This window comes from Hyperolius riggenbachi, chromosome 2 (genome assembly GCF_040937935.1).
Source record: "Hyperolius riggenbachi isolate aHypRig1 chromosome 2, aHypRig1.pri, whole genome shotgun sequence".
Lineage (NCBI taxonomy): Eukaryota > Metazoa > Chordata > Amphibia > Anura > Hyperoliidae > Hyperolius > Hyperolius riggenbachi.
Genome location: NC_090647.1, coordinates 485,148,456 through 485,174,356, shown reverse-complemented (window position 1 = coordinate 485,174,356; position 25,901 = coordinate 485,148,456). Strand labels below are relative to the sequence as shown.

The 25,901-nt window shown below is 45.3% G+C and overlaps 1 protein-coding gene across 4 annotated transcripts in view; it reads right to left on the bottom strand.

The window, feature by feature from the left end:
• Positions 1-3,773: 3,773 nt before the first annotated feature.
• The window catches only part of CORO6 (coronin 6), a 166,181-nt gene continuing 144,053 nt past the window's right edge, over positions 3,774-25,901 (bottom strand). For 2 of the 4 annotated variants that reach the window (XM_068270331.1, XM_068270329.1), the window contains exons 8-11: positions 25,240-25,385; positions 20,840-20,897; positions 15,385-15,615; positions 3,778-8,939 (exon numbers count right to left, since the gene is read on the bottom strand). In XM_068270331.1, coding sequence (XP_068126432.1) covers positions 8,817-8,939; positions 15,385-15,615; positions 20,840-20,897; positions 25,240-25,385 — 558 coding nt within the window. In that variant the 3' untranslated portion in view covers positions 3,778-8,816. Of the gene's footprint in view, positions 8,940-15,384; positions 15,616-20,839; positions 20,898-25,239; positions 25,386-25,901 lie in introns of all 4 variants that reach the window. The other 2 variants (XM_068270332.1, XM_068270330.1) reach the window with 2 other exon arrangements.

Below are 25,901 nucleotides of genomic sequence, written 5' to 3'. Positions count from 1 at the left end.
GGGTATAGTATGGCTTTTTGCTGTGTGCCCTCTGCTTATATTGAGCTGGCTGCAACTTTCATTTGATGTACAAATGCTTGCTACAATATCCGATTGAACTGCCTGCTGGCGGCTGCTGCACTAACTCTCCTTGGCCTTGCTGGACATACTGATCCACCCTGCTTTACTAATCCATACTGACTTGCTGATTGTTATTATACAATTGATTCTATTTCCATCATTTACCTCGTCTGTCCAGACATTTTCTTGGCAGGTTGCTTTGGGATCCCTGATCACATTAGGTGATCTTAGGTAGTGGTATGATTGGATGTATGGATGGTTGTCGTATGAGGCCTGTTGGCAGTACATACTGGTGCTTTTTTTAAACTAACATTGCTTGATTACATTAATAAATTTTGAACTTTTTCACTTTATTATGAATTTTTGTGATCTGTGACATATGCCCTCCCAAACCCCCTATTTCCTTCATTTTTACGCATAACTAGAGTGGATGCCCCCCACCCCTGTGAAAACTTTGTGGGGCTCTATTCTTCAGGGCCGGTGCTACAATAGAGGCAAAAGGGGCAATTTCCCCAGAGCCTGTAGGGCCCCCAAGGTGTCTCCCCCCAACTTAACTGTTGCTACCCAGGAACCCTGCAGAGTCTTCAGCAGAACCATGGGGTGTCAACCCATGGCTCAGGGGTCCTGGGAAAAATTTGACTGCAACAAAGGGTCCCTACTGCCGATTTTTGGTTGGGGAGGTGTCTACTGGGGGGCGCCTTTGGTAATTTTGCCCAGGGGCCCCAATGTTACTAGAACCGGTCCTGCCATTCTTAACAAAACCTGCCCCCCCAAGTGTGACCTACTCCCGCGGCCCCCGGGCCTTCCTTAAAGGGACTCCGAGCAGTGCAGAAACTATGGAAAGATGCACATCATTTTAAAGCTCTCTTTCTCCTCTTTCCAATGATATATAAACCGCCGCCCTACGCCTTTTAGTTTTCGCTATTTTCGCGATTGAAATTGCCGCGGCCGCGATTTCGATCGATGTAGGTGTCGTCAGAAAGAGGAGAAAGAGAGCTTTAAAATGATATCCATCAAGCCATAGTTATATTGTATTACACAGGACGACTTTTTGTCAAAGTCAGCAGCTGCATTCAGCAGAATGGAGCTGCTGACACTGGGGAAAGTGTCGTCCTCTGTAATACAATATAACTATGGCTTGATGGATATCATTTTAAAGCTCTCTTTCTCCTCTTTCTGGCGACACCTAAATCGTTGCCCTACACCTTTTAGTTTTCTCTATTTTCGCGATCGAAATCGCGGCCGCGACAATTTCAATCGCGAAAATAGCGAAAACTAAAAGGCGTAGGGTGGCGGTTTATATATCATTGGAAAGAGGAGAAAGAGAGCTTTAAAATGATGTGCATCTTCCCATAGTTTCTGCACTGCTCGGAGTCCCTTTAATGAGAGCGGTGCAGAGGGCACTTACTTGTGTTGCTGTGGCTCCCCTCCCTTCTCTTCACTCTGCGGCAGCACCAGCTTTCCTCCGTCAGGCCCCAATGTCACCAGTATCTGAGCCTTAAACGGGAACTGTCGCAAAAACCTTAAAATTTAAAACACATACAGATAAGAAGTACATTTCTCCCAGAGTAAAATGAGCCATAAATTACTTCTCTCCTATGTGGCTGTCACTTACAGTAGATAGTAGAAATCTGACATTACCGACAGGTTTTGGGCTAGTCCAACTCTGCATAGGGGATTCATAGCATGGCCTTTATTCTTTATAAAGACACTCACTGAAAAATATTTATACAAAGATGCTGGCCAGCCTCCCTGCTCGCTGCACACTTTTTGGCAGTTGGATGGAGCAACTGCCATTCCTTAAGTGCTTTTGAAAATACAGAAAACCCTGAACTTCCCCCCCCCCCCCAAGAGAAGATGGGCTAGTCCAAAATCTGTCGGTAATGTCAGATTTCTACTACTTACTGTATGTGACAGCAACATAGGAGAAAAGTGATTTATGGCTCATTTTACTCAAGGAAGAAACATACTTCTTATTTGTATATGTTTGCAAGTATTTTAAATTTTAAGATTTTTGCGACAGAGGTCCTTTAAGGAGGGATACTGGGAGACACAGACACACTGCAGAGCGAAGAGGAGGGAGCAGAGCCCCGGTGACACAAGTATGTGCATGCTAAGCTGCTCTCAATAAAGGGGAGGGGGAAGAGTAATGGGCCCCCTTAGCTCCTGCCTCCCCTCCCCCATGAGGGGCTGTTGTTTACATGTGCTTGATGTACACCTATCCGTATATTTGTAGGACCGCAGCACCGGGTAGCTTCCATAAAGTGGGGTCTTAAATGCTCATTTCCTGTAAACTACAAGACTGCATGCTGCCCTTTTGTCACTGCCTCTGTCACCTCCCTATGCAACCAGCTTCATCCACATTTTCTCCTGTAATGCTGAAAAATGTACTCTGGCCTCTATTGCTTTTCCTACTTTGGAAGTCACATGGTCACTTCTGATACACTTACCTACCAGTTAAATCTACAAAGTGCAGGACACTAGCTGTAGTGCACTTGCAAGCACATTTAAATCATAAAAAATATATTTTGTCTACAACTTTACTTCTATACATTGTTTATATTCACTTAAAGGGGAACTGAAGAGAGAGGTATATGGAGGCTGCCATGTTTATTTCCTTTTAAGCAATACCAGTTGCCTGGCAGCCCTGCTGATCCTCTGCCTCTAATACTATTAGCCATAGCCCCTGAACAAGCATGCAGCAGATCAGGTGTTTCAGACTTTAAAGTCAGATCTGACAAGATTAGCTGCATGCTTGTTTCTGATGTTATTCAGATACTACTGCAGAGAAATAGACCAGCAGGGCTGCCAGGCAACTGGTATTGATTAAAAGGAAATAAATATGGCAGCCTCCGTATACCTCTTACTTCAGTTCCCCTTTAACAACTCAATTATTACCTATTACAGTTCGACTTGTTAAATTTTGAGTGCAATTAGGCTTTCAGCTCTGTGAACTACAAGGGTTAATGGAAAACACTTAATTTTTAAGCTTGGTTAGCTTGTTTCTATGTGTGTACAATTACATGGTGCTACTAAAGGAAACTGGCAGGCGTGTCAAAATGTGCTGCCAGTCAATAGATTAGTACAGGTGTTAACAGTGAGTAAGAGATCTGCTGCTCTGTGTTCGTAATTATTGTTTTCCTTGCAGCAAGATGAGAGTTTATGGGCAACTTAACGTAAACTTAAAGAGGAACTCCAGTGAAAATAATGTAATAAAAAAGTGCTTAATTTTTACAATAATTATGTATAAGGCCCGGTTCACATTAGCGGTGGCCGTCCGTAATCGCCGTGCCGGAGCCGGACCGCTTGCAGAATGGACGGAACGGACGCACGGCAATAGCAATGAAAGCCTATGCGTCCGTTCACATACGTCCGTTCTGCCGGACCGGATCCGGACCGGATCCGGACTCCGGCGTCCGTTCCAACATGCGCTATTTTTTGGTCCGGCTCCTCCGGCAGCCGTATCCGGGGCGGAGCCGGACTGCACCATCCGGCCAATGGAAACCAATGAGAACCGGAGAGCGCACAACACACTGGCTACAAAAACCGGACGTTCTACCCCACTTCCTATGCATTTTGGATGGGGACCACATGGGCCCAGCGTTCAGGTGGGGCAGCAGCGATTTCATGCTGGAGCTCTAGGCAGCAACATGTCTGATTAGTCTGATAACGAGGAGGCGAACAACAGAGAATTCCCAGGTATACGAGTAAAAAATGCCTGGATCCATGGTCCCAACTGCAGTCTCTGTATCCACGGATGGTCTCCACACGTCCACCTGTCTCCAACAATGACCCCAGACCCTTCTGCTGACCTCCCAGACCCCAGGTAATAACAGGTTGTTATCTCCTTAAGAAACCGGATCCGGACCGCAACCGTGTTCACACCGCACGGAAACCGGATGCAAACGGACCGGATCCGGACCGGATCCGGATAGGAACCGTACGGATCAGGTCCGGTCCGGATACGGTGCGGTCCGGACATCCGGTGCGGTTTTGACAAAACCGCAAGTGTGAACGGGGCCTTAATGATTTAGTCAGTGTTTGCCCATTGTACAATATTTCAAATCCCTGATTTATATTCTGACATTGATAACATGGTGACATTTTTACTGCTGGCAAGTGATGTAGCTGCTGCTTGCTGTTTTGGCAGTTGGAAACAGCTGTAAACAGCTATTTCCCACAATGCAACAGGGTTCACAGACAGGAAACTGCCAAGAGTACGTACTCAGAATTTCTTTGTGGGAGGGGTTTCACCCCAATATCAGCCATACAGCGCCCCCTGATGGTCTGTTTGTGAAAAGAATTAGATTTCTCATGCAATAGGGGGTATCAGCTACTGATTAGGATAACGTTCAATTCTTGGTCGGAGTTTCTCTATAAATAAATAATAAGAAGTTGAAATTACTGTCAGTGTTTCTGTTTTGGAATCTTTTCAACTGGGTACAAACCAAGATGGAAAGTTAAAGCGGACACAAACTCTTGCACAGCACACAATGAAAAGTCTTTATTCCACATACAGTTGCGGAAGAAATTCATTTGTTCAAGCAAATTAAGGTGTCTAATTAGTTCTTCTCAGCAACTGTGAATAGACTGCAGGAGAACCTAGGCAGCTTTGAGATGTAACCCTTTGAGTGCTTTTGCAAAGGTGAAACCAATTAAAACTTCAGGTTTTTAGGGAATTTCCATAAATTGTAATGAAGGTTTTTGTTTTCCATAGCTTTCCAAGCTTATTATGCTGTGGCTTATATTTTAGAGCAGAAAGGAAGTTCTGAGTTCAGTTCCACATTAATTTCAGTAACATCACATTACAGCAAGACCTGTGCAGCACTGGTATAGGTGTGTACATTTGCATCGACTTCAATTTAAAATGTAATTGCCCAATAAAGGCGTACATAGGCTATGCTTCTTTTCAGGGGCGTAGCAATAGGGGGTGCAGCGGTAGCGACCGCATCGGGGCCCTTGGGCCAGAGGGGCCCCGAAGGGCCCTCCCTCAACTACAGTATTAGCTCTCTATTGGTCCTGTGCTGGTAATAATCACTTCTATAGATGCTTTAAATAGTGGTAATCATTAACAAGCTGTTCCCCATCCCCTTCTAGCACCTCAGACACTGTAGTTGCCATTGGCAGGTTTTGGTGCGCCGTATCAATTGCTATGTATAGAGTGCCTGGGGGGCCCCATTGTAAAACTTGCATCGGGGCCCACAGCTCCTTAGCTACGCCACTGCTTCTTTTGCCATTCATTGGGGGGGGGGGGGGGGGGGTTTATACCTGAATTATTTGTACAGATTTTTATTGTTTACAACAATGTTTACTGTAGTTTTAATCTTATAATGCAGCGTAAAATTTACGGCAGATTTTACCGTATGGGTCTGCAGAGTTCCCAAACGCTTGTTTGTCTTTCTAGTATTGCTGTCAGATTTTGTAAATTCATGGCGCATACATTAAAGATGTATCATAAATTCACTGTGCAGCAATATTTGTTACAGATCTCTGAGAAGATATTATTGTTGTAGCTGATAACGGTTACATACGCAGCACCTCACATTATAATCACTGAGCACATACTGTTTTTGCTGTCTTTTGTCAGGGATCCAAAATACTGTATACTGACATCACTGGGGCCCACTGCCAGCTAAAGGCCGCAGTTTAGGTTATGCATTCAGCATAACTTAACAATCTCATTAAAGTTAAAGTTTACTTTGAAAGCACTCTGCGAAGTACCCTCCGATCAACAGTGCAAATAGTTTGTGTGATTGATGTCACCCTTTCTAGCAGTTTCCTCAGAGCAGTGTGGCAGGGCTAATGTTTACATTGCACTGACAGAACTGGAGGCATTGCCAGTGTCTTTATCTTTATGTCATTGCATTAAATTAAAAAAACGGCTATGTCGGCTAGCAGATTTGTAAAAGAGGCCTTTCTTCTGTTTACTGGAAAGTACCTTCACCTCCTGCTTCTCTCTGGTCTGCCCACAGCGGATCTGCCAGTACCAGGTTGCTGGAGCTGCACAAACGGCTCCCAGAACTCAGTAGCAGACAGATGGGGTTTCTTGGTAATTTAGCGGTGAAGCAGCAAGTAGACAAGTGCATTGTGCCAGAGCCGGGCTGTGTGTCTGGCCACCTTTCTGTGAACAGTGACAGGAGAACGGAGACACTGACTGGCAGCCACAAGCCACAGTTTTGCCAGCCATATGTAAACAATTAGCCTTACTCTACCCAACAAGACTGCTGTCATATATAGTCACCAGGATGAGTTAGTGACTCACAGGATGCTTTAAAGTAACCTTTATCAATAATGCAGATACAGTAGCGTAGAGTCCAAAAAAGAAGTACAGCCCCTAAAAACAGGTGGGGATTGCCTGAAGCCGGATAAGTGTGCTTTCCAAAAATAGCACAAACCACCCCCCATGCAGCAGAAACTACTTACCGATCCCCCGGGAGCCATCGTCTACACTTCCTGTCGCTCCCAGCGGCTTTTCAACATCCTCTGTGTACAGCTCCCATATGTCACTCACCTGACCCGCATTGGGTCAGGTGACACACCAGGAGCCATGAAAGGATGCCAAAAAGCCGCTGGGACCTGCAGAATGTGTAGAAGACTGCACCTATATATACTATAGTTTATGCCCTACAAACCCCTAAAAGTTCTGTCCCTGCTATTCCCCTCAGGCATGCCAGCTAGATGAGACTTCTGGTTGCGAGTTCCAAATAACAGGGACTTTGCTGTAGTTTGCTTAATGGAGTTTGTTATCTCGGGGTGAACGCGTGTCAGACAAGACACTATATCCAAAATGGGCAAAGCTTACCACCCTCCGCATTACTAGTCTAGTACTCTAAAGTTTTCTGGAAATAATAAAAGGTGAACTTGCACTTTTTGTGAAGCAAGTCATTTCATAGAAGGGGTCACCAACCAGTGATGAGTGAAAATGTCAATATTCTTTTCACACGAATTTTCACGATTATAATGGAAACTTTGATTTTTGAAACAGGAATCAAATTCGAAAATCTTTTTGCTTGGTTGACAGAGATGAGGTTCCTGGATCAATAGGCATTGCATGGAATCATGGTAGTCCTAATATGGAGTAAAAGGAAATTAGGTTCATATTTATTTTTGCATTAGCAAGCACATTTTAAATACACCCTTATTTTCATAAACGAAAATTTGCATTTTTCCCGTTACTTTCTTATATGTATTTTAAGTGACCATATTGCAAAACTACATTGCATACAAATATAATTTTTTTAAAATTAAAAATAGCATTTTCAGTGGGAAAATGACTTCACTGACTCAACATTGTCACCACATAAGAATCCAGTACAAATGATGTAGACTCCTGTGTGGGATGTCCGTTTCACTGCTTGTATACGGTTCAGGCAGACATCCCTTCCTCAGGTGCTCTGTTACTGAGCCTGTAAAGGTGTGTATAAGCAATGAATGGGAGATGGCACACTGGATTCAGTCTACAGTGTTGGAAATATTTCAGATTAGGAGACCCGATGGTGAATTATTCTTACTGATGGTGACTGTGCCGCATAATTATGGAATTACGCTGGCTCATGTGCAATGGGACAGAGCTACAGCATTAAAGCTGGAAACCCTCCGGATCCCCGCTGCTGCAGCACTCAATAGAGCATCCACGTTCCCCCTCCCCAGCACACCAGAAAACAGGTAACGTGCTGGGGGGCATGGGTGATCCCAAAAAGGATTGGAAAGGGTTAATAGAGGCCTGCAGATAATGTTTGCTACAACTCCATAACATTTTTAGGAATATAGCCATAGCAGAGCATAGAACCTTTTCCTTCATCAGCCAAGTGTGATATTAGTACACGTCAGTCCTACTGACAAAGCTACCAGAAAGCTCTGCAAAGCTCTACAGCTTTTATTCAGCCAACCATGAAACACAATAGGCCGCACCTGTCGTTCGCTCTCAGTGGGGCTACCAATTAGTGGACTGAATCATCATTTATAAGGAGACTCATCTGTTGGCCAGCAGCTAGTAATGCCTGTGAATGAATTGGCAGCTTCCCCCCCAGGGGTTTATGTGACCAGAACATAGCAGATGGGAGACGCCACATGTATGACAAGTGTATTTTACAATCACTGCATATATAATGTTTCTATGGAGAGATTTGCAATGAGACCACCAGAGTAAAATAGGATATGAGATTTTCCACGATTACGAGGCTTAAGTTGCTTTCAGACCAGGTTCTAAGTAGGTCTAAAATTGAATTCTACGTGTATCTAAAATGTCTTGCGTCAGCCAAGCTAGCCTGTTTCCCCATTGAGTCTGCACTTGAGTCTGCACTTTCATTCACAATATCTGAAAATAATAAAAGCAGGATATAGAACAGAGTGACTCCTATGTGCTTCTAATTGGCCAGAAGTACTTTGTCCATTGTAACAATTTATACAATCTTGCAAGCTATAGGCATTGGCTGTGATGTCGGGCTGCCACGTCGCCTGGTGATCAGTCATAGCATCCTGATGACCTCTCTGCGTGGATGAAGATGTAGGAATCCTTTAGCACTTTGGAATAAAGTAGTCTTTATCTCGAGTCCCTCAGAAATAGCTTTTTCCTGGGTAAAGGGCCTCTGCAGACTCCTCTGACAATGAAGAGCGTGGATCGGGGGCCATTCTTTAGGAGTCCGTGTACTGGCTCCAGCCCCTCCGGTAAAACGTAATCAGGTTTGCTTGCTAGGAAACAGGGCATGTCATTCTTGAAGTGCATTCTGGGTCAGGTGACGGAATCTCAGTCAAGATCAGGCAGTGCCATTGGACAGTACGTGCAATTGGTTTTCCAAATTTGATATACGCTTCTCTTGAGACTCGACAGTGGCTCGCAAGCACTTGATTTCTTCAAGAAGATCGTCTAAGGTAACTCGCTAGTGGAAATAAAGAACAATTATTAGCGCCTCAAAGAGTTAAGTCTATAGTGCGTAAAGCAATAGTTTCTGTGAGGGGCTGAAATATGCCCACATGGGAACAGCTCCATAAATCACAACACAATATTCTATCATTGCCTCATCTCACACAGCAGAACAAAGCTTCGAGAGACAAAAGCCACCACACGGCTTGCAATAAAGGCAATCACTGAACTAAGACCTGCAACAGAGAGTGTCAAGAGAAGAGCGCCAAAGGGCTATTGCCTGAAGGAGGATGTAGCTTCACATAAATCCCTCAGTATCGCGTACAATACAGTAAATCGATGTTCAGCAGAAAGAAGGCCGCTGTTGAACAGGAGGTGAATTTTAAAATGCAAACAAACACAAAAAGTGCCCCTAACTGGGCCGAATCTTCAGTGTTAAATATAAATGTGCTAACACAAACATAGAGAATCTGCAGGGCAAAGTGAGATTAAAACATTGTGAAGATGGAGTACCAGTGCCACTCTTCCTCTTGTGGGTATGCTGTCTTCTCAGACTGCTGCAAGCTCACCCTGCCCTAGATTGTGTGAGTGCGTAATAACACATCCGTGTTAAACAAACCTGAAGTGAAAATAAACTTATGATATAATGAATTGTATGCATAGTATGGATAAGGAATAGAACATTAGTAGCAAAAAAAGGTATAATATTTTTATTTTCAGTTATATAGCTTTTTTTTTTTTAACATTGCATCACTCTACTAATGCTCTATTTCTTAGCTGTACTACAAGTACAATTCATTATCTCATAAGTTTATTTTTGCTTCACGTTTGCTTTAAAGAGACACTGAAGCGAAAAAAAAATTATGATATAATGAATTGGTTGTGTAGTACGGATAATTACTAGAACATAGTAAGCATAGTAAGCAAAGAAAATATTCTCATATTTTTATTTTCAGTTATATAGTGTTTTTTATAACATTCTCTAATATTTGCAGTTTACACACTACTCAGCATTCTAAATGATTTTACAGAGCAGCCCAATGAACTATTGAATTGTCCTCTGTAAAGAAAAAGAAGATACAGTGACTGACAGCTGACATAATAAGCTTCAGAATATAGAGCTCTCTGTGACTTTGAAAGTCGTGGAGCTCAATGGCTCTTTTGCATAGATAACAACTGGAGTTTCTTAACTTTTCCTGTACTGTAAACAATATTAGACTTAGGTCTCTGCTCCTAATGTTTTATTTCTTAGCTGTACTACACATACAAATCATTATATCATAATTTTTTTCAGTGTCTCTTTAAACAATATTAAACAGCAATGCCTAGAGGCACATTTGTCTTTGTTTATTTGTTTAATAGCCAACCTAAGTCCAATGTCACATGGGGGTGAGTCCTACACTAGAGACATGAATGCCAGTGAAAAATCACTGACCTCTGCATTGCTAGTAGCATTTTATTTGTAGCAATGTAGCAGTGCAGTGCTCCATCCATTGCTCAAAAACTGGCATTCAGTCACTGAGCAAACTAAAGGTGACCACTAATGATTCAATTTGCTGAACGATCCTTTGCGAACACTCTACAGAAGGAAAGGCATCAGGTAATTAGAGACAGTGCGCTGTAATTTTAGCAGTGTTTCCGCATAGCATGGGTTTCATAGATGGCACAACTTGGGCTTGATTCACAAAGAAGAGTGCAGAGAGTGTAATGCCCTGTGCATGCTATGCAGCCATAGCGTTCGCAGTAAAATTACACTGTGATTAGCTATTGTAAAGGGCGCTTCATTACTCTTAATGAGCGCTCCACTGAACCCGTCCGGAGCCCGGCGGGTCCTGTAGCTTCAAAGTACGAGATTCCTGCACTTTGATTGGCCCTATAGGCTGCCTGTCAACTGTAGGCTGTGCTGTAGCAGCACAGTTTTGTGAATCAAGCCACTTGTGTTATGTGCACAACATAAGCATTGTGCTGTGTAATGTGCGTTGTAGCAGCAACGTAGACATTGTGTACATAATGCAGGTTGCGCTGTGTTTTACAATGCATGCTACGCTACTTCCATAAACAGCTGTAACATTGCAGTTCACAGCAATGTTATCATTGTTTAGTTAATAGCCCTCTACAGGGGCGTCGCTAGCCCTGTTTTGGGGGGGCACGTGCCCCCAATCTATCCTGGGGTGCTACGGATCTCCGCCCGGCCCCCTCTGGCAGCGGCTCCCTCCAGCCGCCGCCGCCGCGTCACTCAGACCTCAGGATCAGGCGGCGAGCCGGCGACCAATCGTGCGGGCGCTAGGACCCAGCGCCCGCACTGATATGCGGAAGTGACATCACTTCCGCATATCGAGCGGGTGCGTCCAGCGCCCGCTCTTACTGGTCGGGTCGCCGCTGATCCTGAGGTCTGCTACAAGGTAAGGGGGGTGAGGGGAGCAGCGGCGGCGGCGGCGGGGGGCCTCCCTGGCACTCACTCACTCCCTAAAGGGGCTCCCTGGCACTCACTCACTCCCTAAAGGGGCTCCCTGGCACTCACTCACTCCCTAAAGGGGCTCCCTGGCACTCACTCACTCACTCCATAAAGGGGCTCCCTGGCACTCACTCACTCCCTAAAGGGGCTCACTCACTCCCTAAAGGGGCTCCCCCTGGCACTCACTCACTCCTTAAAGGGGCTCCCTGGCACTCACTCACTCCCTAAAGGGGCTCCCCCTGGCACTCACTCACTCCCTAAAGGGGCTCCCTGGCACTCACTCACTCCCTAAAGGGGCTCCCCCTGGCACTCACTCACTCCCTAAAGGGGCTCCCTGGCACTCACTCCCTAAAGGGGCTCCCTGGCACTCACTCACTCCCTAAAGGGGCTCCCCCTGGCACTCACTCACTCCCTAAAGGGGCTCCCTGGCACTCACTCACTCCCTAAAGGGGCTCCCCCTGGCACTCACTCCCTAAAGGGGCTCCCTGGCACTCACTCACTCCCTAAAGGGGCTCCCTGGCACTCACTCACTCCCTAAAGGGGCTCCCTGGCACTCACTCACTCCCTAAAGGGGCTCCCCCTGGCACTCACTGACTCCCTAAAGGGCCTCCCTGTCACTCACTGACTCCCTAAGGGCCTCCCTGTCACTCACTCACTCCCTAAAGGCCCTTCCTGTCACTCACTCACTCCCTAAAGGGCCTCCCTGTCACTCACTCATTCACTCCCTAAAGGGCCTCCCTGTCACTCACTCACTCACTCCCTAAAGGTCCTCCCTGTCACTCACTCACTCCCTAAAGGGGCTCCCTGGCACTCACTCACTACCTAAAGGTCCTCCCTGTCACTCACTCACTCCCTAAAGGGCCTCCCTGGCACTCACTCACTGCCTGAAGGTCCTCCCTGGCACTCACTCACTGCCTGAAGGGGCTCCCTGGCACTCACTCACTGCCTGAAGGGGCTCCCTGGCACTCACTCACTGCCTGAAGGGGCTCCCTGGCACTCACTCACTGCCTGAAGGGGCTCCCTGGCACTCACTCACTGCCTGAAGGGGCTCCCTGGCACTCACTCACTGCCTGAAGGGGCTCCCTGGCACTCACTCACTGCCTGAAGGGGCTCCCTGGCACTCACTCACTGCCTGATGGGGCTCCCTGGCACTCACTCACTGCCTGAAGGGGCTCCCTGGCACTCACTCACTGCCTGAAGGGGCTCCCTGGCACTCACTCACTGCCTGAAGGGGCTCCCTGGCATTAACTCACTGCCTGAAGGGGCTCCCTGGCACTCACTCACTGCCTAAAGGGGCTCCCTGGCACTCACTCACTGCCTAAAGGGGCTCCCTGGCACTCACTCACTCCCTAAAGGGGCTCACCCTGGCACTCACTCACTCCCTAAAGGGACTCCCTAAAGGGGCTCCCCCTGGCGCTCACTCACTCCCTAAAGGGGCTCCCTGGCACTCACTCCCTAAAGGGGCTCCCCCTGGCACTCACTCACTCCCTAAAGGGGCTCCCTGGCACTCACTCACTCCCTAAAGGGGCTCCCCCTGGCACTCACTCACTCCCTAAAGGGGCTCCCTGGCACTCACTCACTCCCTAAAGGGGCTCCCCCTGGCACTCACTCACTCCCTAAAGGCCCTTCCTGTCACTCACTCACTCCCTAAAGGGCCTCCCTGTCACTCACTCATTCACTCCCTAAAGGGCCTCCCTGTCACTCACTCACTCACTCACTCACTCACTCACTCACTCCCTAAAGGTCCTCCCTGTCACTCACTCACTCCCTAAAGGGGCTCCCTGGCACTCACTCACTACCTAAAGGTCCTCCCTGTCACTCACTCCCTAAAGGGCCTCCCTGGCACTCACTCACTGCCTGATAGTCCTCCCTGGCACTCACTCACTGCCTGAAGGGGCTCCCTGGCACTCACTCACTGCCTGAAGGGGCTCCCTGGCACTCACTCACTGCCTGAAGGGGCTCCCTGGCACTCACTCACTGCCTGAAGGGGCTCCCTGGCACTCACTCACTGCCTGAAGGGGCTCCCTGGCACTCACTCACTGCCTGAAGGGGCTCCCTGGCACTCACTCACTGCCTGAAGGGGCTCCCTGGCACTCACTCACTGCCTGAAGGGGCTCCCTGGCACTCACTCACTGCCTGAAGGGGCTCCCTGGCACTCACTCACTGCCTAAAGGGGCTCCCTGGCACTCACTCACTGCCTAAAGGGGCTCCCTGGCACTCACTCACTGCCTAAAGGGGCTCCCTGGCACTCACTCACTGCCTAAAGGGGCTCACTGGCACTCACTCACTGCCTAAAGGGGCTCCCTGGCACTCACTCACTGCCTAAAGGGGCTCCCTGGCACTCACTCACTGCCTAAAGGGGCTCCCTGGCACTCACTTACTACCTGAAGGGGCTCCCTGGCACTCACTCACTACCTAAAGGAGCTCCCTGTCACTCACTACCTAACTGGAGGCGCCTGTCACTCACTAGCTAACCTGGGGGTCCCTGTCACTCACTACCTAACGTGGGGGCTACCATATTAAGGGGGGATTCTGCCTATTTATGTGAAATGCTGTCTATTTATGTGCCTCATGACTGCTGAATTTGTCTTGTTGGGAGCCTTATGATTTGTTGGGGGCCTCAAGATTGCTGAATTTGTCTTGTTGGGGGCCTCATGATTTGTTGGGGGCCTCATGATTGCTGAATTTCTTGTTGGGGGCCTCATGATTTGTTGGAGGCCCCATGATTGCTGAATTTGTCTTGTTGGGGGTCTCATGATTTGTTGGGGGCCTCATGATTGCTGAATTTGTCTTGTTGGGGGTCACATGATTGCTAACTGCGAGACTATGGGAAAAGCTGAATCCTTATCATATGAGACAATAGCATTAAACCTACTTTTTTAGCTTTTTAAAACAGAAAATAAAACTGGGAGGTTCTAAAAAATTGAATACATTTTTCAGGAGTAGGATGGATGAAATTGTTTATCTTCACAGTTTATTTTCAACTTGGATTTTCCATAATGTTCATGTATGAGTTAAAACGTTTGTACAGTATTTAGTTTAAATTGCGGTTGCCACTTTGCGATAGATAAGTGACTTTTGGGTTGCAGTTTGGGCACTCGGCCTCCAAAAGGTTCGCCACCACTGTCATAATCTAATATCCCACCATTGCTAGGTTCATGTAAATTTGTTTCCACCCGGCCGTTACCACACCTATATTCTGGTCCATGGCCCACCCATTTTTCGGTGCGGCACGATAAGCATGCCGCACAACGTGATCCTCATATTTTTGGCACGCTAGCTGCAGTGTGCTGAATTCTGCTGCCTACAGTATGTACAGTATATGCTGTTCTCTAGTTGCTGCACTCTGTGCTGATTTACCTCCAGTGTGTACAGTGTAAGGTGTTACTCTGTGCCTTTACTGATTGTAAACCAGCTATATTGTATGCTGATCCCTGCTACTTTCAGTATGTACAGTATTAGCTGTAAAGCCTGGTACACACATACAATTTTGATTAGCCAATTTTAGCTCTGTTCATAAAATTCATTGTCTGTTGGCCCACTTACTGCATGGGGGTGGTAAAATAGGGGATCAGTAATTGACCAATCAAAATTGTATGTGCGTATACATCTTTGATCTATGCCTATACTGATTGTAAATTATCCAAATAAAGGACAGGGGGCTCCATCCAATATTTCGATGGGCAGGCCCGTTATCTGTAGCTTACACCACTACTAAGTTCATGTACATTTGGCCCCACCCATGGCCACGCCCACTCACCGCATGGCTACGCCTATTTTTTGCCGCGGCGCATACAACTCCCCGCCTGGTGCCCACAGGTGCCCCCGATCTCCAAGGACCCTAGAAACGCCCCTGGCCCTCTACATGGCCACATTTCAGGTTTGGTTTTAAGCCTTTTGAAGGAATTTGTACATAGACTGCACAGCGTGTTTCTCCGTTGCCCTTCAGCCATTTTCTGCTGACACAGAGAAGACGCTAAATAATCCAGTACATGCTCTAACTTACTGTGAAGCCGGAGTCACAGGAGGAGTAGCTTCTACGGGGCCCAGTTGGAGGTTTGTTATCCAGAATGTTTTTCTTGGTGACTTTCAGCTCCCTGTTTTTGACAGGAACATATCCTTCCCTTAGTGATACTAATATAGGGTCAGCGGTCTCCCCTGCAAACCATTCCTCTGCATCCAGAGCAGGCTCAGGTCCTGGGGTGTCTGGGTAGAGATCATCCTGGAAAAGGTCCGACTGTAAGAAAGAGAATATTCAATCATTGCACTGGATGGTGATCAGTAAATGGTCATTCCTATCCTATCACACAAAGGGATCAGCATATGACACTGCTAAGAGGCCCAGTCTGTGGCAAGAACTGGACCTATAGGCATAGTCAGAGCTCCTTTTTAGATATACAAGTATTACTGTTACTTGTAACTTTATGAAGTGAGGGTTATTGGTTGGGCTGGGATATGTATGCTTCAGTGAAGCAGTAGCGGCTATTGGTTTTATAGGGTACAGCGTGCTTAGTCTGGCTATAGAATAACCTACTGCTGAGGCATAAACCCAGCACCTCAAAAGGTGAATTGACTCTAGGGTTATAGGTTTAGGCATTGTTTGAGTGGGTTAGTGTTAGGGGAAAGGTTAGGGAGAGGTTTAGAGTTGACAAGATTAGAAAAGGTTAGGTGCTTAGGAAAGAGTTTGGTTTGACGGGGATTAGGGTTAGGCACCAGGCAGGAATTAACATTAGGGGCAGGCCCAGATTTACATCACAGGAGCCTATAGGCACAGATATCCTGGCACTATAGACTTCGCCCTCCATCAAACTGCACCCCAAGTGTACTGGCTGGCCCCGCTGTCACTTCTCCTTTATTTAACTTGCCAGACATAGGTAGCTACAGGTGCCCCTTAGTATTAGGTAGCCTGAGTTATGTTTGGTATTAAGTAGCTACAGTTGCCCCGACTGAGGGGGGATTTACTCAGTGGAATGCCGAGACCCAGATGAGTAACCTCTTGTTTACACTATCATCACATCACGTCTGGACTACTGCAATGCCCTTTATGTTGGCCTCCCCAAAAAGGACCTGCGTCGCCTGCAATTAGTGCAGAATTCTGCTGCCAGATTGCTAACAAACCAGCCTCGCCACTGTCACATTACACCGATCCTTCGCTCACTGCACTGGCTACCAGTAGAATGGAGAATACTCTTCAAGATTGGACTGCTGACATTCAAATCCCTGCACAATCTGGGCCCTGGATACATGAAGGACTTGCTGAAGCTGCACCACACCTCTGACAACCTCAGATCAGCAAGTTCTGTAAACTTGGTCACTCCCAGAGTGCACCTCAAAAAATCTGGAGATAGAGCCTTCTGCCATGCTGCCCCTACTCTCTGGAACTCCCTACCACACCCAGTAAAGACAGCACCATCCCTGGAGCTATTCAAATCCAGACTGAAAAGCCACCTGTTTAGCCTGGCATTTCCAGATTTATAAAATGTCTTCCTCTGTACTACGATGGTCTGAGCCATGCTTATGCGCTTTGAGTCCCACGGGAGAAAAGCGCTTTACAAATGTTATTTGTTGTTGTTGTTGTTGCTGTCACTTCTCCTTTATTTAACTTGCCAGACATAGGTAGCTACAGGTGCCCCTTAGTATTAGGTAGCCTGAGTTATGTTTGGTATTAAGTAGCTACAGTTGCCCCGACTGAGGGGGGATCTACTCAGTGGAATGCCGAGACCCGGATGAGTAACCTCTTGTTTACACTATCATCAGGACTCTGCATAGGGAAGGAGGGAGAGAGGCACTAAGGGAGGGGAGTGAGCCGGACTTTCCACTATCATGCGCCTGTAGGCATGTGCCTACAGTGCCTTATGGTAAATCCGGGAAGATGTTACAGTGGGAGGAGGGTAGGGTAATGTATTAGGCATTAGAAGAGCCAAGGCCGGATTTATACCTGTTTGTGCCTCTAGGACATGTATGTTGTGGCTTCCCATTCCATGTGCAGACCCCTCTTCTATGTATATCATCCATGCCCCCCTCTTTTATGAACAGCTCCTTTGAGCATCAGTTTCCTTTTTCATGTGTTGCTCCCCATTTTCAGCCCCCTCTTTATGTAGAAACCCCTCCTTCATGCCCAGGTGCTCCCTTGGACTAGAGCGGCCCAAGGCCCTGGCCTGTGTGGCCTTTTTAGAAATCCGGCCCTGACAAACACTTACACAAAAGCCCTGTTACAAAGCTGCTTGTAGACTTCTGAAAACAGCACATTACCAATATTCTATCGGCATCATACAGCGCTCAAAATAACAGAACCTCTTATAAACATATGCACTGTCCTATATGCTGGTCTACTTTCTTTATTTGGCTTTAGCTCTGCCTTACAGTCAGTAGATTGTGATGCATGTTAAGGCTCCATTTGATGTTTGCATAAACCACTCTGCATTTAAAAAGCAATAAATCTAACAGGGATTTGCTCACACTAATAGACTGGAGCCAGAATACATGATGGACTGCTCTCTACGCTACAAGTTTAATGTGTTGGCAGTCTTGTTTATATAACTATTATAAACTGAAACATCAGAGCAACATTAGTACTTTGCTGGGGCATCAACACTTTCATAAGTAATGACAGCCGTCGAGGTATACAGTATTTATTACGTATTTAACCACTTCCTGACCGCCCATAGGCGGCAGAAAGTGCGCATGCACATGTGTCCCCCCTCCCCCTGTGGCACCTGCAGGTACCTCCCAATACTCTGATCTGCAAAACAGATTTTTTAAAACATCTGTTTTGCACAAAAAAGTGCCAAAAACATTTTAAAGTGTTCGTTTTGCAGGAAGTGGTTGATTTGTAAATGCACACAGAATTTGCACCATATGATTTTGCACATATTTACAAAGCGTGCTTTGAGGCACTTTAGAAATGCACAAGAATACAACAAACCGGGGTGACATGTGACATGATGAGATAAACGTGTATGTACAGTGCAAAATATATTACCGTAATAATCAGGCTGTTTATCTTTTTTTAGTTTGCTGCCTGACAGTTTTAATTTTCAGGCACGCAAGTGACAGGTTCTGTCTTGTTGGTATCATTCATGTTAGGAGTATAGCAAACCTCGTTAATAAGCAAATTACAGCCATAAACGTTTCCTCCTTGGCAGAATACAATTTCTGAGGGCGGGGAAATATAGAAAAAGGTCAACAGTTCACGTATTTTAACTCTGATACACTTAATGAGACACTGAAGCAAAAAAAAAAAAAAAATTATGATATAATGATTTGTATGTGTAGTACAGCTAAGAAATAAAACATTATCAGCAGAGATATGAGTCTAATATTGTTTCCAGTACAGGAAGAGTTAAGAAATTCCAGTTGTTATCTATACAAAAGAGCCACTGAGCTCCACGACTTTAAAGGTCGCAGATAGCCTGTCTTCTGAAGCTTGTTATCTCAACTATCAGTCACTGTATTGTTTTTTCTTCAGCAGAGGACAGGTCATTAGTTCACTGGCCTGCTCTGTAAAATCATTTAGAATGCTAAGTTGTGTGTAAACTGCAAATATTAGAAAATGATGCAATATAATTGAAAATAAAAATGTGAGAATATTTTATTGCTACTAATTGCTACTAATATTCTAGTAATTATCCATACTACACAACTAATTCATTATATCATAATTTTTTTTTTCCGCTTCAGTGTCTCTTTAATAGGCTGTCACTAAGCAGAGATAATAAAACATTTATTCTACTTTGAAAATGTTTAAATATAAAATACAACCATGGGATATCTAGAAAAAAAAGTTATCTTTAGGAGTAGGAGGATAAATACAATTGTTTATCTCATCATTTTCACCTTGGGTTCACTGTAAGGGCTACAAGCTGGCTAAAAATCTCATGGTGTATTCCCAGCATAAATTACAATTTTTAGCTGTTACTTACAGAAAACAAAATTAAATCATTGCATATGTATTGACCTGTAATGCTGGGGGGTCATACTTTCTGAAAACCCAGCGCAACAAGTCTAAGTAGCTGGATAATGGAAGAGGCTCCACAGATGGACACAGGAGTAATGAACAAGGGAGCAAGATTGCCCAGAGCAACTGCAGCTCTGGGCCGCCTATCAGGCTAGATGCTATGTGATACAATACACAACAGACATAGTCGGTAACAGGCTTGGGTCATACACGTTATTTCAGATGTCAGTCGTATTGAAAGGATTAGGCAGATTCGTAGTCAAGAGGCAGGCAAAGGTCGGTACACAATACAATATTACAATAAAACAATACTGACTGACTAGAGTACATATATATTGTGCTGATGCGCAATATACAGTATGTAATGTAGCTCTCAAATAACTCACTAGCTAAGGCACAAGTAATGACAATTAACAAGACAGACAACAGACAGACAGACGGAATGCTCAGCCAATCTAGTCGCTGTTTCAGCGACAGCAACATTCACACTGAGATAGACAAGACTAACAGGTTCGGAGCGAACTAATGGCATCCGCTGCTATAGTTCGTCCTCAAGAACAAGGCTAGAAGGAATACTACCAGTCACCAACGTGGTGCTAGCAGAATCTAACTATCAGGATCAGAAGGACTTCCCTGACCCCCGCAGGTCAGCAAACGTCCAGCAGACATGACAATACAGAGAAAGGCATTATACATTTACAATAACAACTTTCACAGCATAGACCCAATGACAACTCAGAGAGCTGAACGCTATGTCGGGCGGGGTCTGAAATGGGAGGCAGACTTTTATGCTGTCATCAGCCAATGGATGCAGGTATGCAAATCTCCACACAGCTGAATGGTGGTCATTCAATCCTGAGCTGGTTTGATTACCATTTGCTAGCTGAAAGACTAATATAACAAATGCATGCAGTGCTATGCAACAACATGTAGGCAGAAAATCCAGGGCTATCTGGCTGGAGTTCAACTGCAGCAAACCATAGGAGGAATCCTGACAGCATCCTGAACTGCAGAGTGATTGCAAATGGCAATAAGACTCACTGCAGATGCGCAACCAAATGCAAGAAGACAAGTCAGAACTGCCCAGTTGCAGCTCCACTGCAAGCGACAGAACATGCTACAGGAGAGATCTTGACATGACCATTGGTATTCCACTGATGTCTATGGCACATTGCAGTAGGACACACAGTACAGTGGATGGAGGCATTGGCTGAGTGCAAACTCTCCAGCAGCTCTCTACTATCCCAAGATTCCTGGGGCTCCCTCCCCACGTCATTGGCTACTCTGCATCATGTGATACAGAGAGCCAAGAAGTGGGTTCTTTCAGAGCCAAATACATTATGTGTAGCAATCATAGCTACTTGATGTATGGATTGAAGATTTCCATTTGCACTCAGGTTGAAGTGAGACATTTCTGGAAGTCAATGCTAGACACACCTACTAAATTTAAAGCTTAACATACCTACTGAAAGGTGATATGCCGGGATGTGATGACACGGCTTACCTTTCTTGGTACTGTCATGACAATAGGTTCACACTTCCTCTCATGCAGCTTGTAAAACCTGTAAAAATGTATAAAGCTTTAGTATTAGCCAGTGAAGCAGTCAAACCACTTGAAGTACAGCATTCCCCTTTCCCCCGCAGACAAGGCGTAGAGGGATGTATGGAGGACACCGAGGTTCAGCACCTGCGTTACTGACAGGAGGCTGGACATATGTCTGGAGCAGAGCCGGATTAAGGCTAAATGGGGCCCTAAGCAAAGTAACTGATTTGGGCCCCCCATCATGTCGTAATAGAATCAGAAGATGCAGCTGCACAGCAATATGTCGCACACACCGGGCAGCCGAGCTACTGGTTGCTATGGGCAACAGCATGCTTTCCTCTGTGGGTGCACAATGCAGGGAATAGCAGCGGCAAAATGCAGAGTGAGAGATGAATGGCTGGGACATTTGCACTCAGGGGCTGGGGCACCCCTGTGAAGAGGGCGCCAGATATCACAGCAGCAGCACTTTCCCCCTGCATCTCCAGCCTGGCAATAGCAGAAAGCTCTGGACACCGCCAAACCAGAAGCCGTTCCCCAGACAGAATTACATAACCACTCCCACCACCGAACAACCAATTTCCTCCCAAACTAGACAGCCACCATGCAGCCTCCATCCCAGTGAATACGATAGTCCAGCAGAGAAGGCAGCCGCAGTGGGGGAGAATGACAGCACCAGATGAATCACATTCACCTATTGCGATCCAAGCAATAGAGGTCCCGTCATCCGGAGCCCATCTGTCTCCTCTAGAGTGCTGCCGCTCTGTTACTACAACTATTACTACTTCCTACTTCATGTCTGATCTGAGAATCAGGAAGTTCAGAGCGAGCGGCTGCACTGTAGAAGAGACAGATGGGTTTCAGATGACGGGATCTCTATTGCTTGGATCATGGATAGGTGAGTGAGCGTTTGCCATCTGCTGCTATCATTCTTGCTGCAGCTGTGGTTCTCTGTGGGAAGGGAGGGTGGAGTGGGCAGCGGCAGAGTGGACAGTAGCAGGAGGGGGACCTAGGAGGAGAGCCTGGCTCTGAAGACAATCAGCAGCGCACGGCATCATTTGACAAGACAAATAACATTTATATCGCGCTTTTCTCCTGGTGGACTCAAAGCGCCAGAGCTGCAGCCACTAGGACGCGCCCTATAGGCAGTAGCAGTGTTAGAGAGACTTGCCTACGGTCTCCTACTGAATAGGTGCTGGCTTACTGAACAGGCAGAGCTGAGATTCGAACCCTGGTCTCCTGTGTCAGCGGCAGAGCCCTTAAAGGGACTCCAAGCAGTGCCTGTGGATATGCCTTTAAGCATACCCACAACTAATTCATTACATCCTCACACCTACCAGCATGATGTTTGTAATTATATCCCCCTGGGTTCCTTATATTTCATTGCATTGTGCTGAATCGAGCTGCCAACTTTGGAGAAAAGTCATCCTGTGGCCGTGATTTCGATTGTGAAAATATCAAAAACTAAAAGGCATAGAGCAGCCGTTTATATATCTTTGGAAAGAGGAGAAAAAGAGCTTTAAAATGATATGCATCTTTCCATAGTTACTGCACTGCTCAGAGTCCCTTTAACCATTATACCATCCAGCCACCGCTGACTTTGGAGAAAAGTCGTCCTGTGGCCGCGATTTCGATCGCGAAAATATCGAAAACTAAAAGGCATAGAGCAGCTGTTTATATATCATTGGAAAGAGGAGAAAGAGAGCTTTAAAATGATATGAATCTTTCCATAGTTACTGCACTGCTCAGAGTCCCTTTAACCATTATACCATCCAGCCACCGCTGACTTTGGAGAAAAAACGTCCTGTGGCCGCAATTTCAATCGCGAAAATATCGAAAACTAAAAGGCATAGAGCAGCTGTTTATATATCATTGGAAAGAGGAGAAAGAGAGCTTTAAAATGATATGCATCTTTCCATAGTTACTGCACTGCTCAGAGTCCCTTTAACCATTATACCATCCAGCCACCGCTGACAGGATGGCAAGGGCTGGTTTATGTGCTAATGGGGCCCCTTTGACTCTGAATGGGGCCCCAAGCGACTGCTTTTGTTGCCTGGTCGGTAATCCGGCCCTGGTCTGGAGAAAGTGGCTGCACAATGCTGAGAAGGAATAACAGCAAGCTCATGAATAATCAGAACTCCTAGGAGTGTGTATCTATTTTAAGAAAATATTCATGAAAATACTTTGTCTTTCTGCAATATGGTCAAAGGAAACAAATTTTATTTCCCATGAGAAAAATCGCGAGAAGGCAAAAATCTGTTATTTTAGAGAGTAAATTCATGAAAAAAATGCAAAAAATTACAGGTGTATTACAAAATTATTTGCAATGGTATTTTACCTTGAAAGTTGAATTTTACATTATTTTCATGAAAATAAATGCAAAAACAATATCGGCTTTTTCGCTCATCCTAAAAAAACAAAAAGCTGTCTTACTAATAACAGAGATCACCCACTATTACTATAAAGCAAGCTAGCCAAGTTATATGTGGGCTTCAAGAACATGATGACCCAAACCAGAAATTACATTAAAATACATTTTTATTTTATTTTTTACAGAAAAAAGGTTCTATTGACAATAAATTACATTTGGTCAGGGAAATCTGATTCTCTGCCATAGATCATCAACCAAGACTAATTACCGCTTATCCACCTTTCACGTTCCACAGCCAAGACAGAGGAGCACACAAACATGGAGCACACAAACATGGAGCTGCCTCCTACAGCCTTCTCTACTCAACCCAAGGCTAAAATAGACATTTTACCTGGAGTTTGGATTAAGTAACATACTGTCAAATGTAGAGTATTGTTTAATGATGTTATGCCTTCTAATATTAATTCAAGTATTTCTCTTTTAAGATGAAAAGGTGGGATGCAGGTGTTGGCCAGATTAAATACATACAATGATGATTAGATGACCATTTACCAAAACCGTGTTGAATAGAAGAGCCCTGGATGTAGAACGGGTCACACGGTAGATGAGCAGCGGGACAGAAGCCAAGGACAGTTTAGCCATTCAAATTTCCTTACTCTATGCCAACCAGAACCAATAAATATTTAGTCCATCCTGTGAAAGAGGATTCCCTGAAGACCTTTAAGTAGAAGCACAGCTTTGATCTTTAGCTTGTTTCCAAATTAAAATGGCACCTGCATTCATCCCTTTCTTGGACATTACATAACTTAAATTAAGCAGATGATCTTATTCAAACCTGCCCTGTACGGTCAAGCAGTGAATTGACTGGCATCACTTCATTCTCCCCTCCATCCTGAACTCTGTAGCTCAACTCATTACCCATTTCCCTCACTACTAAAAAGCTTTTCCTCTGTTCTACCTCTAACAGCCCATCACAAAGATGGTACAATCCATACGTCTAACCTGAACTCTGTCACTCAACCCATTTCTTATTTTTTTGACTACTAAAAAGCGATTCCACTCCACCGGTCCTACCAGTGACTGTCCATCGCAAAGATGGAAAAGTTCACATTTACAACTCTAGCCTACAAAGGTCTCTCCAAACCGCTCCCTCCATACCCTGCTTACTACTTCCAGATACTATTTAAATATGAGCTCTGTACATAGGTTTGTCCTCTCCTCCACTCCACTAATACCAGTGCCACCTCTCTGATGTACATGTCTATTCACAGGTGCCTGTTTTAGAACTCACCCGAGAACGCCAGAGGCCCTTGGAAGTTTCAGATAAAATGTTTAAACTTACCTCTTCAGGCAAGCACATAATGACCTGGGATATTTTATATATATATTATTATAATCCTACATAATAAAACCCTAATTGTCTCTGCGTCACTGCACGTGTGCAGCAGGGCAGCGTTGGGACAGGAGGAGGGAGCCTGCGGGCGTGTGTGCGGCGGACGCATGTACACTAACGTGGCGGTGTCACAGAGACCTAGAGTCCGTTTTTTTAATGGGCTTAGGTCTACTAGTAGTATATAATAGTCTTCACATTGACCATCTCTGGTGCAGATGTTATAGTCACATACCACTGAAATCTGGTGTAACACAAACTAGTGGATATGAAGTAATATCTGCAATTTTCATTAATCAGAAGGAATTTAGAGAACCACATCTGTCCTTTTACCTATATACAGTATCATTACCTACCATCAATACAAAAAAGGTAGCTTCACCCGGACACCTTGGTCCATTCTAGAAGATGTCTCATCAAACTTATGGAGCACCTTCTTCAAGTGAAATAAGGTTGAGAAGATTCCTCAACCTTAGAGATGAAAGTTCTGTTACAAGGAATCAAGTATATTCTAGACCAGAAATACATTATTTACACCATAACCTGGGTGCAGGGTACCCTCCACAGAAATCTTTCCTGCCACCTATGATCTTCTCATCTTACCTGGCGATTTCACATTTACTGACATCCAGGCCTCTCTTTGGCATGAACCCCATTCCTCTCTGAGGTTCCTTACTGCTAAAAGTACTCAAATAATGGACAAAGGGAGCTTCAGAAGTAATTTCAAAGTAACGAATGCTGCTGTCACCCTGTAACAAGAAAATTGACCTTTTTAATAATACAGTATACAAGAATTGTTGCCACACAGTCACTTGTGGTGGTATACAATTAGTTACTATGGCCCTCATTTACTACGGTTGGACAAAAAGTGGTAAAAAAAAATAAAATAATTTAGCAGATATGGATTTGTTTTTACTTTTTTTTTTAATCATTGGTTTTATAGTTAGTTTTAGGCACTTACTGTGGGTGGAAAAAAATACTCTGCCACAGAGACCAAACCTCCATCCACCCAACTGCCATGAATACAGAAGCCACCGAGGCAAGACAGAGGTGTAACTACTGGGGAGAACCTGCCGAAGCCACACAGGTTAAGACTGATGTTACAACTGATGACAGACTGAAGTGAAAGTAACTCTAAGGCACAGGCTATGATGGGCAGATTGACCATTGACTTCTCTGATTGAAGAGAGATCTGTTGCCAGCCCATATACCGCAGGCCAATTCCTGATCAATTTCAGCATGAAATCTCTTGGAAATCAGCCTTC